Source organism: Cibotium barometz, chromosome 41 (assembly GCF_041138505.1).
Source record: "Cibotium barometz isolate CiBa-2024 chromosome 41, ASM4113850v1, whole genome shotgun sequence".
Lineage (NCBI taxonomy): Eukaryota > Viridiplantae > Streptophyta > Polypodiopsida > Cyatheales > Cibotiaceae > Cibotium > Cibotium barometz.
This window is the reverse complement of record NC_141086.1, coordinates 21043463-21061160: the sequence shown is the minus strand read 5'-3', so window position 1 is coordinate 21061160 and position 17698 is coordinate 21043463. Positions and strand designations below refer to the sequence as shown.

The following is a 17698-nucleotide window of genomic DNA, read 5'->3' as shown; positions in this document are numbered from 1 at the left end:
AGATGGTTTCACAAGGTTGCTACATTTGATATTAGAGTAGGACTTCCGGTAGATGTAGAAATGTGACACACTGGCTCTCACGACAATGATCACAAGTATGCTATGTTATAATGTTGATTTTTCATAACACTCAGAGAGATCTGAGCAATGTTCCTCCAGTCTCAGAGCCGGTTTTCAAAAATGTAAATTTTTTATACTCTGGCTATTTTGTTCATAATGAAGAGGGAGTGCATGTTTCCCAAAAAATTAGTTTCCCCAACACTGAAATCCCCATGCATTTTCCCCCCCATTTAAATATATAGAGTCTCTACTTTGCTATGAGTAGATTCTGATTCTCACTAGAGAGAGACCTGTTTTGTTTGCTTTCAGTGTGTTGCACTTGCCACTGCCTTCATCTGCATTTAGCCTACACTTCGCAAATGCAAAGATTACCACAAATAAATAGTACATAGAAAAAATTCTCATAGTGCTGCAGCAATCATTACCCACATTTTGCCTTGATGCATATGACTAACAAGACCGTTATTTGAAAATGGCTCAGGACTTAACATTCATAGTACCAGCAACGCCTTCCTTCACAGAGACGAGCCCAAAACTAGCCTAAACTTATTCGCGCAGAAACTCTGCCACAGTTCGACAAGAATGATGTTAACCACTATGCAACTTCAGACAGTTCTGCTAGAGATGGGAATTCATGTAACAGTTTGCCCCCTTTTCTTTTATGTACAAAAAACACACCCACCCAAGTACCACAAAGGACACAAGCATGTGTATGCCTATTGGAGTGAACACCCAGCCCAGCTGTTAGACAACATGCAATAGAGACAGGTCTTCAAAGAAGCCCAGACAAATCCCAGGAACCTAAGCGTCAACCCAGCTGTTAGACACAAAGAAGCCAAGACAAGTCCCAGGAACCTAAGCGCCAAATCTACGGCTGAAGTGCCAACCCATGCAGTGATGCCCCCGATCAATCTATCATGTTGTCATGGATCAGGTCACCTGCATCACACACACACACACACACACCCCAGGCCACGTGAATCCCTCCTTTGGAGGTACTTACCTCTGGACTCAGATGCTTCCTTGCAGGCTGTTGGGATAAGCTCAACCCACTGGGCTAATGCCTTTGGAACAACAGTTTCCCTATGCCAACATTACAAAGACTTCTAAATGACTTAAGAAAAAACACCTACATTAGGCATTTGCATGATACGTGGTGACATCCACAACTTGCACCATCTATTAACAGTTAATTTATTCAACTATACAGGAACTATATTTATATAGTGCTCCCTGACATCACATGCATGGAGCAAAATATACAACATGTGTTTGATTCTCCCTTCTGTGCCATGATGAACCCTATGTGACATGGAAGCATGTTCGACCCTTGACTCCCCTCTTCAGCATGTGTGATGCATTTCATACAAGCCCTTACTCACCTTCATGACACACTGTATATGTGATGTACAAACATTCTTCTGTTAAAAAAGCACAACTTTCATGGTCTGTATGCAGAATCTCTCCACTGCCAAGAAGAGCCATACCAGTAAAGGAAAACTTCAGAAAAGCCTGAATCTTTTAAGCATCTTACTGTTCAGAACTCAGCTTCTCATTTCTGGAGAGGGGCATATATTTGTTTTGTGAAACTCCAACTGTCTTCTTCTAAAAGACCTTTCAAGTCCTGATACCAACAGTGCACTGCCTTGCCCTGCAAATCCCTCATTCTCCTGTTCAGAAAAGGAGCCAAGCAGAAACGTTGACGATATGGAAGCCTAGTACTCATCCTCACGTATAGCTGCATATGTCGAGCAGAGCCATTCTGCTGGCAATGAGGACCTTGAAAACCTCACCGACATGGGACTCCAGAGGAGGTAGAACTTGACCAAGCTCTCTTGAGCAATCATTTAAGTTCTGCAAAAGCTGCCTCACCTCCCTAGCCTGATTTCCATCAACAGGAAAATCCTTAGCATTCAATAATTTTTCCACAAGTTCCTGCAAACAACGCACACTAGTGTCTGTCTTCTCCAGTTCTTCTAGCAGTGCACAAGCTCCCTTGGCCTTCTTCTTCTCCACAAGCTCCTTAACTCTCTGCTGCAGGCTGCTCAGTGCAAAAGACCATGAAGATTGCCCTGCAACAGAGATGGTCAACAGTGGACGCCTTGGCTTGAATGAAAGAGCTGCCACTAACACCCCACATATGAAAATGGTGGTCACTTGACAGGCATATATGACGTTGAAAACCTTTCCTTTAGATGAATCTTCTGAGTTGAGCTTCTCCCCCATTCTTCTGAGCATGGAGCTGCAGTTCTCAAGCTTGGATCTCTTCTGACTACTGTCATCATCCCTCTTCTTGAGAGCTTCGCCACATTTGGCAAGAGCATTCTTTGCACGTTTCATCTGTGCTTCCACCATGGTGCCCTTCTCTAGGGTGTGCAAGGCAAGCCCAAGTAAGACATGGTAGCTTTTCACATCTTCAATAGCTTCCTTTAGAGTCTTGCAGACATCTAGGAGCTTAACACTATCATCCAGATACTCATCAAGCCATTTGTTATCAGATTCTGAGAGTCCCTGCTGAAGATCTCGAAGGCAAGCTTCCATGGCAGCATGTGAACAGAGCACTGCCCCCATGGCTCTGCACAGCCAGGCTATGGTGAGGTACCCTGCATCATCTGTAGATTTCAGCTCCTCTATAACAGTGGACAGTTCAGAATCAAACGCACGGTGGCCTGGGTTGCTTTTGGCGGAGGGACTTGAGCCTCCTCCGCGGAGAGAGAACCTGGGCGAAGACAAATTATGCAGAGCTGCACCTAGGGTTGTGAAGAGGGAGGAGCTGCTGCTGCTCATGGTCTCTTTGATTGTGTCAGGCCCTTGTTTCACTAGGTTTTAGGAAACTGATCTCTCTCTCTCTCTCTCTCACACACACACACACACACACACACACAGAAAACAACAATGACAAAAACAACAACAGCAACAACAACACATCAAAGAGCTAAAAGAAGGCCCATAATTTCATTTGTTCCCTGTAGAATTTGCTTAATATAATCATCAGACTTTAGAAAAACACAGACATGCAGAGTCCCGCCCCTCTCTGTCTCTCTCTCACATGAAAGCAGTAAAAAAAGACGAGCTTCAAGCCTTTGCCCTAGGCCCACACACACATAGGCCCACACACACACACACACGAGACACACAAAAGGATCCCTCAAACCTTATCCCTTCGGCTACAGAAAAACCCAGAAAGCATCTCTCTCTCTCTCTCTCAAAAAATATCCCTTTTGTTCTCTCTAACCTTTGCTTCATGTAACCCTTGAGCAGCAGAAAAAGCCAGAAAGATCTCTCTCTCTCTCTCTCTCGCGCGCGCACACACACACAGACACACACAGCACAAAACACATCAAAGAAAAGGGGAGGAGAAACTCATCTGAGAAGCGTGACGAAGAAGAGAGACCAGCTCATCTGTGAGTTCCAAGAAGGACAAGAGGAAGCCTTGTTGGGATCTGCGAACAGCGAAGCATTAATGGCGGAACGGTCATTTGGGGGGGGAAGGGAAAAGCGGGCTTGCAAGAAAGCAAGCAACCTTCTTCATTTGAGAAAAAGCTCATCAAGAGCCAGGGTATGTACGATGCAGGAAGAGTTCAAGGGTTTCTGACAAAAGGGCTGGAGCCTGGAACAGAAAGAAGTCTTTTAGCCAGAAAAGGCTTTCACGAGGCTGTCCATGGCGCTGTGCGGTCCACGGTCTCGTACTAAATCGTAAGCTTTTTGGTAAAAAAGAAAGCTTCGACGCCGCCTGCCTACGGCCGCCGCCGGCGTAGATGGCGCCCCGCCGCTGCCCAAAATACTTCATACCATTTTAGTCTCTCTTAATTTCCCCCCCAAATCTAATTTTCGCCAGGTTTTTTGCATTTTTGGAACACGTGAATTTTCTCGCCTCTTTCAAAATAATTAATGATTTACATTGCTATCTACAATAAAGTAATTAATGATTTACATTATTAACTCATTGTAGGGCCCTATTTATTTACATTATTAACTACAATTGAAAAAAGTATATATATATATATATATATCATCAATGATTTACATTATTGACTACAATTGAAAAAAGTATATATATATATATATATATATATCCCAAAAAAATAATTAATGATTTACATTATTAACTTATTGTAGGGCCCGATTTAATGATTTACATTATTAACTACAATTGAAAAAAGTATATATATATATCTATTTCCCAAAAAAGTAATTAATGATTTAATTATTAACTCATTGTAGGGCTCTATTTAACATTAAAAAAATACACTAATTAATGCCTAATTACTTCCATTTCTCTAACATGCCTCGCTACTACCATAACACATTCATGCTAGGGGCAAATCCTACAAACTCTCGGAGATCCTTCCCACCCATTTTCGTGGACGAGGAGTTTCTCCCGTTTATCCCTCCCCAACCAGTCATTTCTGAGATGAGCAGCCCACTACAGGGAGAATCTAGGAGTTCTTTCCTGCCCATTTTTCATGGTTGAGGAGTTTCTCCTATTTATCACTTACCCACCTGTCATTTCCAATGTTGTTTTTGCTTCCTTTTTGTCGAATCACCTCTTGCATCAATAAATTACCAAGCAACCTTGGTTGAAAATGATTTTGAAGAAATCAATGCCTTCCTTTGGCACGCCAAAATATCAGCACTCCCATTGCAAGTAGCAAAATACATAAAACAGTGAGAAAACCTTGCTCATGTACCATGGGCGTGGAATGAAGTGTGTGTATATATGTGTGCGTAGCAAGAAAACCTTGCTCGTGTATTGGGAACGAAGTGTGTGTATATGCGTGTGCATACGTGGATGTGTGTATGCGCGTGCGTGCACACTCGAGCGCTTTTTTGTGGGTGGGAAGAAACCTAGGTCCTCTCACATTGGCCTGCAGCTTACGCATCGAGTGGTTTGTTTGTATGTGCACATGTATTCTCACCTTGGCCTAAAGCTTGCACATCAAGTGGCATGTGTGCATTTGTGTGTGTGTGCATGTCAGTGTGCTTGCATGTATACATGTATGTGCGTTTGTGTGTTTGTTCTTTTTACATTATTACAGTGGTTATTGAGCTCTTATAGTCAACCTTACAAAAAGAAAGTGGCCCACGTTGGACCAAGGTGGCCTCATAAATTTCAAGTGCTAAAATGGGCACCTTGGCCAAACCATAATGTTGAACTATATGTAAGCTTTCACAGTGAGAGTGCCGCCACGTGTAATTTTTTATGAAGAAGATTGAAAAATATAATTTCAAGTATGGAAATGGGTATTTTAATTACAAAACCTATCGAGAGATTAGGTTTTTGAGAATGCTAGGGATGTACTCATTTTAATTTATCTGGAAAATGTTTTTTCTAGGTATGGGATTCAATGCAGGCACACCATCCCTTATGATGTTATGCATTTCTTAAGGAGGAAATGTCAGTCACTAAGAGTCATCATTTCCAACCTCAAGGCAAGTGTGTGTAACTTCTTCTTGGGACATTGAATGACTAATTGGTATCACCTAGAAAAGCTCCCCCATAGTTAGCACATGAATAATCCCTTTAAAAGACTCGTAGTATTCAACTCTGACAATGACTCTGCGCCTATGAGAGAGAGAGAGAGAGAGAGAGAGAGAGAGAGAGAGAGAGAGAGAGAGAGAGAGAGAGAGAGAGAGAGAAGAATCATAATATTCAACTCCGACAATGACTCTGCACCCATAAGAGAGAGAGATAGAATTTGGGTGGTGGTGATGGCAACAGTAAGAGCATTATAGTGTCATAACCAGCCAACGAACCACGTGTGACCCCTATGACAACATCATATGTGTAACATGAACCCATGCTCTCTTAATTAGGAGCTTTGCACGTGCATGCACACACACCCACATGGGTACTTAGAAATATAAATTTGATCAACATCACCAAATATAACAATGGGACGACTCCAAAGCATCTCATGAGCAACCTAAAGAAAACTTAAAATAGAAAGGGCCAAAGATTCAATTGTGCAAACTTCATGTTTAGTAACATTTACATCACTTGACTTCATGTTTAGATTTTTTGAATGAGAACTTTTCATCCACAAAGGATTGCCCTTTCAAGTTGCCATTATTCTCTCTCTCTCTCTCTCTCTAACATACTAATTTGCACATTATTTATTTTTAAGTTGTGCCTTTTTTGTTGGGCCAAGCTCCACTAACTTGCACCTATGCTTTTTTGTTATCATACATAGGGCCACATTGTCGAAAGGGACCTTAATTATTGAGATACTAGCCACCCACCATACATAGTCAAGTAGTAAAGGCACACTTACTTGCATGTGGATACTTATGTAACATGTTTTGTAAACATCATAACTAGTATCCTTACACTTCATGCAAATGCAGTTGCCTTGTGTGGGTAGCATGTTTACGTCATAACTAGATTCCAATACACTGTATCAGGAGAAAAAACCTAAACAATATTATTGCTCACATAAGCATTAGTAACATTTAAATCACAATATACTTATTAGTGGGCTCTAAACACACTAAGTTGTCTACATATAACTTAGACTTATAAATTGGCATTTGCATGAAAGAAAATTTAATCTAATTTATTCTTTGCTCATTGGTGGACTCTAAACACTAAGTTGTCTACATATAACCTAGACTTTTAGGTTCTATACTCATTACTGGGCCCTAGACACTAAGTTGTCTACATATAACCTAGACTTGTAGAGTCTATGCTCTAGACACTAAATTGTCTACTTGTAAATTGGCATCTACATCAAGGAAAATTTATATCTAAATTATTATAGGCACTTTTCTATGAGTTCAACCTCACTCCAAGGGCGGTCATTCTTCAAGAGATGTCCATATCACGTGTGATAAACCCTTTTTACATTTTTTTTTGTTTTTTAAGGACGCCCTATTGTATACAAAATCCCTTATTATAAAAGGGTCTAATTTATGTATACATGTATCCTTCCATATTTTTTACGCCGTCTAATGTATGTATACATGTATCCTTCCATATTTTTTACGCCCCCTATGTATAAATACTACAAAGGAAACCTATAAATATACCCCTTGTATACACTTTATATGGCATGATTTAAAAGTATCTCTTCGGTTAACTCATGTGATATCATACATTTTTGAAGAGTGACCGCCCCGGGACCTATAAATATACCCCTTGTATACACTTTATATGGCATGATTTAAAAGTATCTCTTCGGTTAACTCATGTGATATCATATATTTTTGAAGAGTGACCGCCCCGGGACCTCACTCCCTTGAAGTGGTGGAGTACTTATAGTTGTTGGTGCTACATGATGATCTTATTTTCTATCTACTAGAGCATAGCTTTTTCAAAATGCAACCTGCATAAGTTCCTTCATTTAGTGGGGCAAAAGCATTAAAGCTTGTAAAAGTCTTGAAATGGTTGTGCGTAAGTTTGTTCATTTAGTGGGGCAAAAGCATTAAAGCTTGTAAAAGTGTTGAAGTGGTTGAGCATTTATACTTCACTTGAAAGCACCATTGGTGTGTAACTAATAAGACCCAATCTTTATGACAACATGGAAACTTCTACATACTTCCCTCCAATTATTAGTCTAGAAAAAATATTATACTTGTGAGTGGTGTCCCCACTTTCACTTAGTTGGAACAATTTTTATAATCATATCTTCATAATCATTACATAGAATCCAGTAGCTTGTTGTCAAACCCTTGGGCGTTTTCTTCAACTCTTTGTAGTGCTATGAAGGGTATCATTGCTAGTGTTTTAGAGCACATTGCAATGTTTGAGTGAAAGAGCTACTCAATGTTAATGTAAGAAAACATTTTTAGTATATTTAATGCTTCTTAGAAATTAATGGTACATATTTAGTTTTTAACCTTTTTCAAAGCTCACATACATGGAAGTGAATAATGTTTATGGGCACATTCAACACTAGTCTTGCAAAAAATAAATAAATAATTTGTGGCTTTTAAATAATTTTGTAGAAGATTTTAAGATTTAAAACAATAAACTGTCAAAGTAGCCACCTTGGCCAAACCATAACATTGAACCATGTGTAAGCTTGCAGAGTGAGACTACATAAAAATAAAACTATTATGTGGTAGTACTTTTTCTTGTAAATTTTAAAAAGAACCAATTCAAAAAATCAAGGGTCTCTCTTAATTTTAAGGATGGGGATATGGGCTATTTTTATTATAAACATTTTGAGAGATTGACTTATTAAAAAAATGGTTATGCTAAAGGAGAAAAATAGTTGTGCTAAAGGAAAAATATTTTTCCATAGTGGTGGGATACAATGTAAGCACACAATTCCCCTATGCTACTTAACACTTTTTTTAGGAAGAAATGACACAAAGTGCTACGTATTGTCAGAATCAACAAATTGAATTCTTCTCTTGTGAGAAGGATCATTCATTTGTCTCCTCACAATACGCTCTCTATTGTAAAGCGGTGATCCATCCCGCACATGCTCTGCTATCGATGAATGCAAAGGACCTGCACAAACGACACAACGATAAATCAAATCTCAAAAGGACCTGCACATAACGACACATCGATAAATAAAATCTCAAAAAATATTATAATATAAAAACATAATCAAAATTACCTTGTACAATAGAACATCGAGTGGATGGTACATGAGGAGCTCTAGTATAAAACCCATAACGAATACCAATGGTCATGATGAATGTAAGAAACAACCAGTCATCAAGTACTGAATACCCCTCAAATGATGCAAAGCCTCTGTCCATCTCTCTCCAAAACAAATAGACACCCCACTCCTCATCTGGAACACCAATCCTATACATCTCGATGCCTTCGTGCGACAACTCTTACCATAAACGTATCAATGTCATGCAATATCCTAAAATCAAAGCATAATAAATAGGTTATACAATTATTTATATATAGGTTCAAAAAATATTTATACAATGCCTAACAATTACACTTATACTTACACATCCCTATAAGCATCAATCATAATCCCTGCTACGTGACCCGAAGTAATAGGAGCTGACCACAGCGGTGGCTCTGTACAGATAGACATGAGTATAGAATGTCATGTTCCATACTTTGTAATCAAGAAAAGTTATTAAAAAATAGAGAATAACTCACCTACTATCCTCGACAAAGGCATGTCCAATGTAAAGGTAATCTTAGACATGTCTGTTAAAACATAAACAACAAAAATAGGTACTTTTACCATAGACAAATATGTATAAAAAAAGAAATCACAACAAAATTAATCAAATTGCAGAACTTAAATAAGAAACTTGACTTGTCACTCTGGAGTCATCAAGATCTCCTTATAAACAATATTGTTTGTTGTAGGTGTATAACTTTGAAGATCATCAAATGAAGACTCCATATTAGCGTTATCCTCAAGTAACACCTTCACAGCATGAGGAGACCGTGCTCATGATAACGCGACATACAATTGCCCATGAGTAAACACTGGAGTCACCAAATACAACCCCAAGACATTTAGGGTTTGGCCTTGCGATTTGTTTATTGACATGCCAAATGCTAGCCGCACGAGAAACTGTCTCCGCCTCATGGTTGGTGAATGGTAGTTGGGTCTCAGTGCATATAAAGGTAATCTGTGGAAGAAATATTCTTTCACCAACTTTAGTACCAGTGATGATTTTAGTCTCCAAGACTTTAGAGTGAAAGACCTTACATATCATCCGTGTACCATTACAGAGTCCACGTCTTGGATCCAAGTTACGAAGCAAAATAACAAGAGCTTCTAACTTTAAAACTAAGCAGTGAGGTGGATATCCGCCCCGAAGGTCGATTGCATTCAAAAATTCTGTGGAATATAGGAATGAATTTTTATCATTTTCAAGAATTGAATCTGCACTGAAATCGTGCTTAGGCTCACCAGGCATTGCATCCAAAGCTGTCTTATTCACAATATCCACTTGACTATTTATCGGAGCAAGAATAGCACGCTCACTAAAGTATGAAGCATATGTCGTAGTAATAGTCAATTCAGAGTATACCCAATGTACCAAGTCTTTAAGAGTCAATCTTTGCAAGACCATATTACTTGGTAGTGTCACCATCGTATTATCATCGCTACAATCCACTCCATTCCCAATATTCATGACCAAGTGTTTAAACTCATTGCATCCATTAGTGCATTAACAAAATATCCTCACGTCCTCCCTTCATAATAACAGGCAAGATTTGTCTAAAATCTCCCCCCATTAATACAACCTTTCCACCAAATGGCTTATCTGCGCGAATAATACATCTTGTAAGCTCCTATCCAATGCTTCAAAAGCATAATGATGAATCATTGGAGCCTCATCCCAAATAATGAGCTTACAAACTTTCAAAACCTCTGCAAGTTGTCCATGTACAGGGATTTTGCAAGTTGAAGAATTGTTTAGCTCCAGAGGTATCTTGAATCTAGAATGTGCAGTACGTCCATTCGCCAAGAGTAGAGAAGCAATACCTGACGATGCAGTGGCCAAAGCAACATGCCCTTGTCCACGTACTCGCGCAAGCAAGCAATTATACAAATAGGTCTTGCCCGATTCCCTTGGATCATGATTTTGATCTGAGGATCAAGTTAACAGAATTCGAGGAATTCTGTTTGGAATTCAGACCTAGATCTAGAAGTATTGAGATACGGATTTAAGATTATTCATGGTTTTCAAACAAAATCAAAACTGAAAACTTGCATAGAAACCCTGTTTTCTTAAAGGACTGTCTTACGCCAGAATACTGGAGGGAGCATTTGGCATATATGTTTATCTAAGGGAATTTCGGTTGCAACAGCGGGCGGCGGGGAGTGTTCGAGGGACAGCTCACGCGGCAAAGCCTGCCGAGGTCTTGACTAGCCTCAGTATGGTTAAAATGGTGCGCTTTTGGTACGATGGGCGAGGGCCGACAAAGCGGTCCCTGAGTGAAGTGCCAGGACACCTAAGGAGGATCCTGGAGGGTTCTGACCAGGTGATGCACGGGCTCACGGTGCCGAGGACACCCATGCGTATGTCGAGGAAGATATTGTATGACAGACCAATGTTATTGTAATCTATCACTGGATCTCGTTGTTGACTCGCTGGTCTCAACGGAGAGTCCAGAGTGATACTATTTTGTCGAGGAACAAAGACTCAATGGAAATTTTGAAGTATGACGTGTAACAGTAAATTGTTTGTCAATGGATTTTTTTATATATTAAAGTTTTAAAGAGGAGTGTGTGCATATCTGTTTTCTAAAGCTAAAGTTAAGAAAGGCATTTCAATTATGGGTGGGTGAGTACTTGTTTGGATCTACCGATTCCAGTGGCAGGGTGGTGGTGGCTGGAATTAGTGGAGTTTTAATAATCAAACTGAAAAATCTTAGGATTACGCTAGGATTCGAGTAGATAGTTAATTCTGTGATAAATTTCTCGATTGAGTGGATCAACGACTGTGCCTAATCTTGATTAAGAAAAAAGCGTTGAATTGCTCAGATGATCAAATTATATCAGTGATAGTTTCCTTCTATCTGGTTTATTCAAGTGGAGGATAGTTTAGATTTTGATCTCGTTAGAAAACTCGTTAAGAAAAATTCAAAAAGGTGGAATCGTCCCCGCTTTTCGGGCATTGAAAATTTTCTCGGTTTTGGTTTTCGGAGTGACCACCAGCCTAGTCTCGTGCCCGGACATTCGTGGGCGAGGCCCCGAGTGAGAAACCCTGCCCCGCGCATGAGGGGGCTGCTTTTGCTGTCAGCTACCGAGAATCCGGTGCGCGGAGGGGGCAGCGGGATCTCACAGTTGGTATCAGAGCTTGTTGAAAGCTAATAAAGATAAATAAATTCTTATCAGAAATTGATAAAAACTCAGAAAAAGCATTTTCATAATATATTTTCATTCCGTAAGCTTCTTTAATGAATAATTTTTAATCAAAGAAATCATTTTTATAGATGGAAGTTCCCTATTTATCTGGTATTCCCGACCTCACCCAGTCTCAAGATATGACTGCGTTCGCCTTTGAGCATCTCATCTCTTCCGCTTCAACTCAAACAAGCCGAGCAAGACTTGCATGCCATTTCGAGGATTTATATTTTCCTAACCCAGTGGAGAGACTACAGCATAAGTGGTTTGCAGGGCAATATGTCCACGCCTCTTGCGACCGCCGTGCAATGCTGTGTGGCAGAACCTCTCATTGGCTATGATCCTGTTAAAGCTGAAAATGGTGCGTGGCGTCATTCTATATCATTCGACGCCTCGAAATTTCAGACTTTCATGCCAAGTCTACAGACTCCTTAGTTGCTTTATTCCTAAATGGAAGATAATAGCTCCCTTGTCAGTAAGTGGACGTTTGTATCAGGGCATGGCTATGGCCCAGTATCGTCGTCATATGCGTCTCTCGAGGAGATTTTGAATTCTGGAGCCGAGCTGCTCTATGTACATATTGCAACTTTTATATAAATAAAGAAATGTTTTCCGGAGAAAAATTCCCTGTTGTATAAATGATTGTTTATGGATGATCTGAAAAAGAAAAATCTATTATCGGACATATGTCATAGATCTCCAATAAGATCATTGTCTTGTTTAAGAAATTGTTTCCCGAACCTCTTAAGTCTTAGGATCTCGTGGATGATATCAAAATAAAAATTTAATAATATATAAATTTTTGGCAGAATCATGAGAGACGAGGAAACCGTGGCCGTCAGCCAGACCCTCTCTCTGAAGATGACAAGCTTGATCCTAATGTTCGCAAGGCTCTTCATAGGACTCAGCCCCAGGACCCTTCAAAGGAGCAGGGGAGATCCTAGGCGAGACTGTGGAGAAATGGGTGGAAGCCATGAAAGAATATTTTGATGTCATAGGTTACAATGATCGGAGCAAAATAGCTCTTGCCCGGCTAAAAATTTTTGAAACAGCTAGGGTAGCATGGAGGAACCACTGTGACACCAACCGTCTGGACATAAATACTCAGTCCTGGAATGACCTAAAAACCTATCTAAGAAAGAGATTTTGTCCCCCTGGATTTTTGGAAACCAAAATGAACGAATTTTTAGAGCTAAAGCAGGAGAGCAAAACCTCGAGGAATATCACCAGGCCTTTGCTCTTCTACTCAAATATTCACCACCTCTAGATGAAGAACAACTCATGGCCAGGTTCATTCGGGGAATGAACGAACCCTTGGACACACTAGTCAAAAATGCCAAGCCAGTGTCCATGGCTGAAGCAGTAAGAATGGCGAAGGATTTTGCCAAAGCCTTTGTAGTAAAGGTCTCGCCAAAGCCTGCACCCTCTAACTTTAAAAGATTCCAAGCCCAGGGAAGTACTTCAAACTTTCCACCCCCAAAGAGGCAGCAAGGCCCGAATCAGAATCAGGATGCAGGAAGATTCTGAAGTGAAGGAAGACCCTTCTCCCAGAATACTTTCTCAGGAGCCCCACCTCTTTCAAGAAATCAGAGGGATGAGCTCAGAACTGAAAACTAATGTTTTGGATGCCAGGGTTTTGGTCACCAGCTGAAACATTGCCCGACTCCTGCCATGTCAAGGGGACAGGGAAGTCAAGGACCCCGAGTTCAGAGACCAACCCCTTCTTACCAGTCCAATCAAGGTCTGTCTCGCCCAAGCCAGGGAAACCCCAGAAGAACTCCAGCTCAGCCATCTACCTCTGTCCAGAGTAACCTCAGAACTCCTTCCCAGAACTGGGGCAACCAAAGAGAAAGAGTTCCACCTCAGACTGCAGCAGCCAGAGCAGTCACAATTTCAGATGTAGTAGAAGAGGAAAGAGGGCAGATCTATGCTGCAATTGAAAATCAAGGGCCTAACCATCAGTTCTCAGTCATCCATACTCCAGCAGAGTATCAGGGTAAGCCTTTTAAGCTTTTGATTGATTCTGGCAGTTCTCATTCTTTCATTTCCCCTGGATGCTTGCGTAAGCTAGTCTTAGAACAGAAATCAGGGAAACCTATGCAAGTTGAATTGGCCAGTGGGAAGATTCTTTTCACTCACCATGAGACAGATCTTATCCAGTTCAAACTAGATGGTAATGTAACCGACTGTCAGTTCAAAGTCTTACCTTTGGGAGTTTTTGACGGGATCCTTAGAATGGATTGGCCACAAAAATCAAGCTGACATACACTGTCACAATGGAACCATTTCCTTCCATGACCTTCATGGGAACAAAGTTCAAGGAACTGGAGTTTCCGGATCCCCAGACCTTCAGTTAGTAAAAGCTTCCAGGTTACTGAAAGGTTTTAGGAAGAAGCAGCAAATTTATGTTGTCAAAATGAATCCAGTAGACTCAAAGCTTAAGGCTAAAGAACCAGAATGGTAAGCCCCCGGAGCTCAGCCAGTAGTCCTGCGCACGTACAAAATGCCAGTTCGTGAAGCCATTGAACTCAAGGAACAGCTTAGACAGCTTAGAACAAGGATTTGTAAGACCCAGTGTTTCACCTTGGGGTGCGCCAGTTCTCTTTCAGAAAAAGAAAGATGGAACGCTTAGACTCTGTGTGGACTACAGAGGTCTAAATCAACTGACAGTTAAGAATAAGTATCCTATCCCAAGAATTGATGAGCTTCTGGACAGGCTAAATGGAGCCCAGATCTTCACAAAGATAGATCTCAAATCCGGGTATTACCAGATCAGGATCAATGATCAAGATATACCAAAAACAACCATCAATACTCGCTATAGGCATTATGAATTTACTGTCATGCCGTTCGGATTAACCAATGCCCCAGCTATATTCAATCGCCTAATGCAGGACATTCTCAGAGAATACTTGGATGATTTTGTTCTAGTTTTCTTTGATGACATTCTGATTTACTCAAGGAATGTAGCTGACCATGAGACTCATGTCCGAAAAGTTCTTGAGATTCTAAGGAAGCATCAACTCTTTGCCAAAAAGAGCAAATGCACTTTCTCTGCTGGACCACGTTGAATACTTGGGCTTTCTGGTATCCAAAGATGGAATTTCTCTAGATTCCGCAAAAGTCCAAGCAGTCATAGATTGGCCGGAACCAAAGACAGTGAAAGAAGTCAGAGGATTCTTGGGATTGACTGGTTGGTATAGAATTTTTATACCAAAGTATGCTCTCATAGCTTCCCCCTTGACTAACCTTCTCAAAAAGAATACCCCATTTCAATGGTCTGCCAGGTGCCAGAGCGCTTTTGATAAGCTGAAGACCGTCCATACAGAGCTTTAAAAGGGCTCATCCCGATACTTCGGTGATAAGAAGCATTGTAGGCGAACTCGACTAGGTGCAGATAGCTTAGCCACTTCTTGGGTTCCCTGCCACCACAGCATGACCGAAGTATATCTTCGATTACTTGGTTTACCCTTTCAGTTTGACCATCGGTCTCAGGGTGATAAGCTATGTTGAGATCCAAGAAAGTTCTCACTGCTTCGAAAAATGCAGTCCAGAACCTTGAAGTAAACTTGGGATCTCGATCACTTACTATTCTCCTGGGTAGGCCATGCAATCTGAAGATTTCTTTGAGGAACACTCTAGCCACATCCACTGCAGTGTAGGTTTCTTTTACTGGGATCAGATGGGCAACTTTGGTTAGTCTATCAACTACCACAAAAATGGAGTTGTAACCAGATTGCACTGAAGGTAATCCAGTAATAAAGTCTATACTGATACATTCAGATGTCCAGAGACAGATGCTTGACGACATGGAGCAACAAATGCAGACAATTCGTAAAGATATAAAAGCTGCCCACCAGGATTGACAGAAGTAGTATGCAGATAAGAAGAGGACAGATAGAGAATTTAAAGAAGTAGATATGGTCTTCATACGACTACGGCCCAAAAGAAGTTCTTTATCTCTTGGGAAGTACAAGAAGTTATTCCCCAAATATTGTGGGCCATATCTGATTACAAAGAAAGTAGGTAACTTAGCCTACGAGCTTCTTCTGCCTTCTCATCTCAAAGTTCATAATGTATTTCATGTAAGCCTTCTAAAGAAATATGTGCCAAGCCCAAATCATGTGCTTGATGATGAAATCCTAACCTCTTCAACCCAAGGGCAGATGGAACTCCAACCTGAAGAAATTCTTGATGTTCGAGAAAAGATTCTCAGGAACAGAATTCTCAGAGAATTATTAGTAAAATGGAAGTTCTATCCTTTTGAAGATGCCACCTGGGAGAATGAATGCGAGATTACCCCCAGTTTGCGAGATGAGGACATCTCACATTTTTTCAAGTGGGAGAGAATGTAAGATTCCTCCCCAGCCTCTCAAGATGTCCAGCATCTTCCCCTGTAATCAAATCCCTCTTCAGAAATATAAAAGATCTTGTTTCTACCAGTTTTGGCCTAGAGAGATAAAATATTCTTGAGAGAGAATATTCAGATTTTAAATATTTTTGGATGGAAAAAATTCTCATCTTATTAAAATAAGTTTCCCTGAAATAGAAGTTCAAAAAGATTTCCAGAAGATGCATTAGAAATTAAGTATAATCTGTTCAAGAGGCATTATCCTGGGGGTGAAGATTTTTTCGAAATTTTAAATTAAGGTTCCTATGGACCAATAAGATTCATCCAAATGCAGGAAGGAGATAAATAGAAGAATAAAAGAAAAATCCCCCAAAAATGAGTAAATACTCACATAAGATGAAGAGTTGACTAAGGACAAGGTTAATAGTTAAAAAGAGAGATATTTAGGTGAAATGATGCATTTTTGACACCTTTGCATGGGGGAATTCCCCTCATGAAGGAGGCGCCTATTTCACATGCTTGAATGAGTTTTAAACTCCCAAATAATGAGATATTTTTATCTCTCCTCTCTCCTGTTTCAACTAGATCCAAAAAGTGAGCAAAACTGACCTAAAAATGGTCAAAAATTGACCAAACTGATCTGGAAAATTCTAGAATCAGTTGGCTTGGTTAGAAGCTCACTTTTTCCTATAAATAGAAGCCTTCCCCTTTGTTGAAACTCAATAGTGTTTTGCACTGTTACCCTGCCTCTCCCAAGTGCCAAAAACAGTGAATTTTACTCATAATTCATTAGTTTTTTACCTTCCCTCTTCCAAAAGATTGGTGGCCACTCTTGTTTCAAACAAGAGTTGAACCCTCAAACCATCAAGCCAAAGGAAAGCTCTCAAATTATCTATGTAAGTTGGAGATTCTTCTCTTTTCAATTCATTTTATGGTTTTTATGGTTTTTTTTATGATTTTTGTCTTCTCTATGGCATTGCAAATGATGTTATGCCTCATTGCAAAAGGCATTCCCCTCTCTTCTCTAGTAAATCCAACCATTCTTTATCCTAGATGAATGATTAATGAATAAAATTAAGTTTTTCATAATGTTTCTCTTAAATAAGTAGAAAAATCTTTACTTTAGAATGATTTAAATACTCTTGGTGCACTTCTAATTAATTCTAGAGACTTAAAAATTGAAAAATGGTCAGCCATACAAAGGAGGTTATGGCAAAATTTACATTATGAAATAAATTTCATCTTTTATTAATCAAAAAGAGTAATCCCCATCGTTAGAGTATTCTAAAAGTGTCATTTTCATTCATGCATAAAAAGATGCATATTGATTAATTTTTATAAAAGAATGATTTTCAATAGAATTAAATTCTATGAAAGATACTTATTGATAATTTTTTTATTATGAAAGTGTTACTTTCTTCATTATGGATTTTTATGCTTAAAAGTATGCGTAAAAGAATATTTTTTATTATAAAAGTGTTACTTTCATCATAAA

At 39.8% G+C, this 17698-nt stretch overlaps 1 protein-coding gene across 1 annotated transcript; it reads right to left on the bottom strand.

The window, feature by feature from the left end:
• Nucleotides 1–1253: 1253 nt before the first annotated feature.
• LOC147614767 (protein BPS1, chloroplastic-like) lies at nt 1254–3874 on the bottom strand. The gene has a single exon (XM_086780103.1). The coding sequence runs from the start codon at nt 2845–2847 to the stop codon at nt 1789–1791; it is 1059 nt and encodes a 352-aa protein (XP_086636229.1). The 5' UTR covers nt 2848–3874; the 3' UTR covers nt 1254–1788.
• Between the last annotated feature and the right edge of the window lie 13824 nt (nt 3875–17698).

Bases quoted from the DNA above. Each gene is read 5' to 3' on its own strand.
- LOC147614767 (XM_086780103.1), bottom strand. From the start codon at position 2,847: ATGAGCAGCAGCAGCTCCTCCCTCTTCACAACCCTAGGTGCAGCTCTG.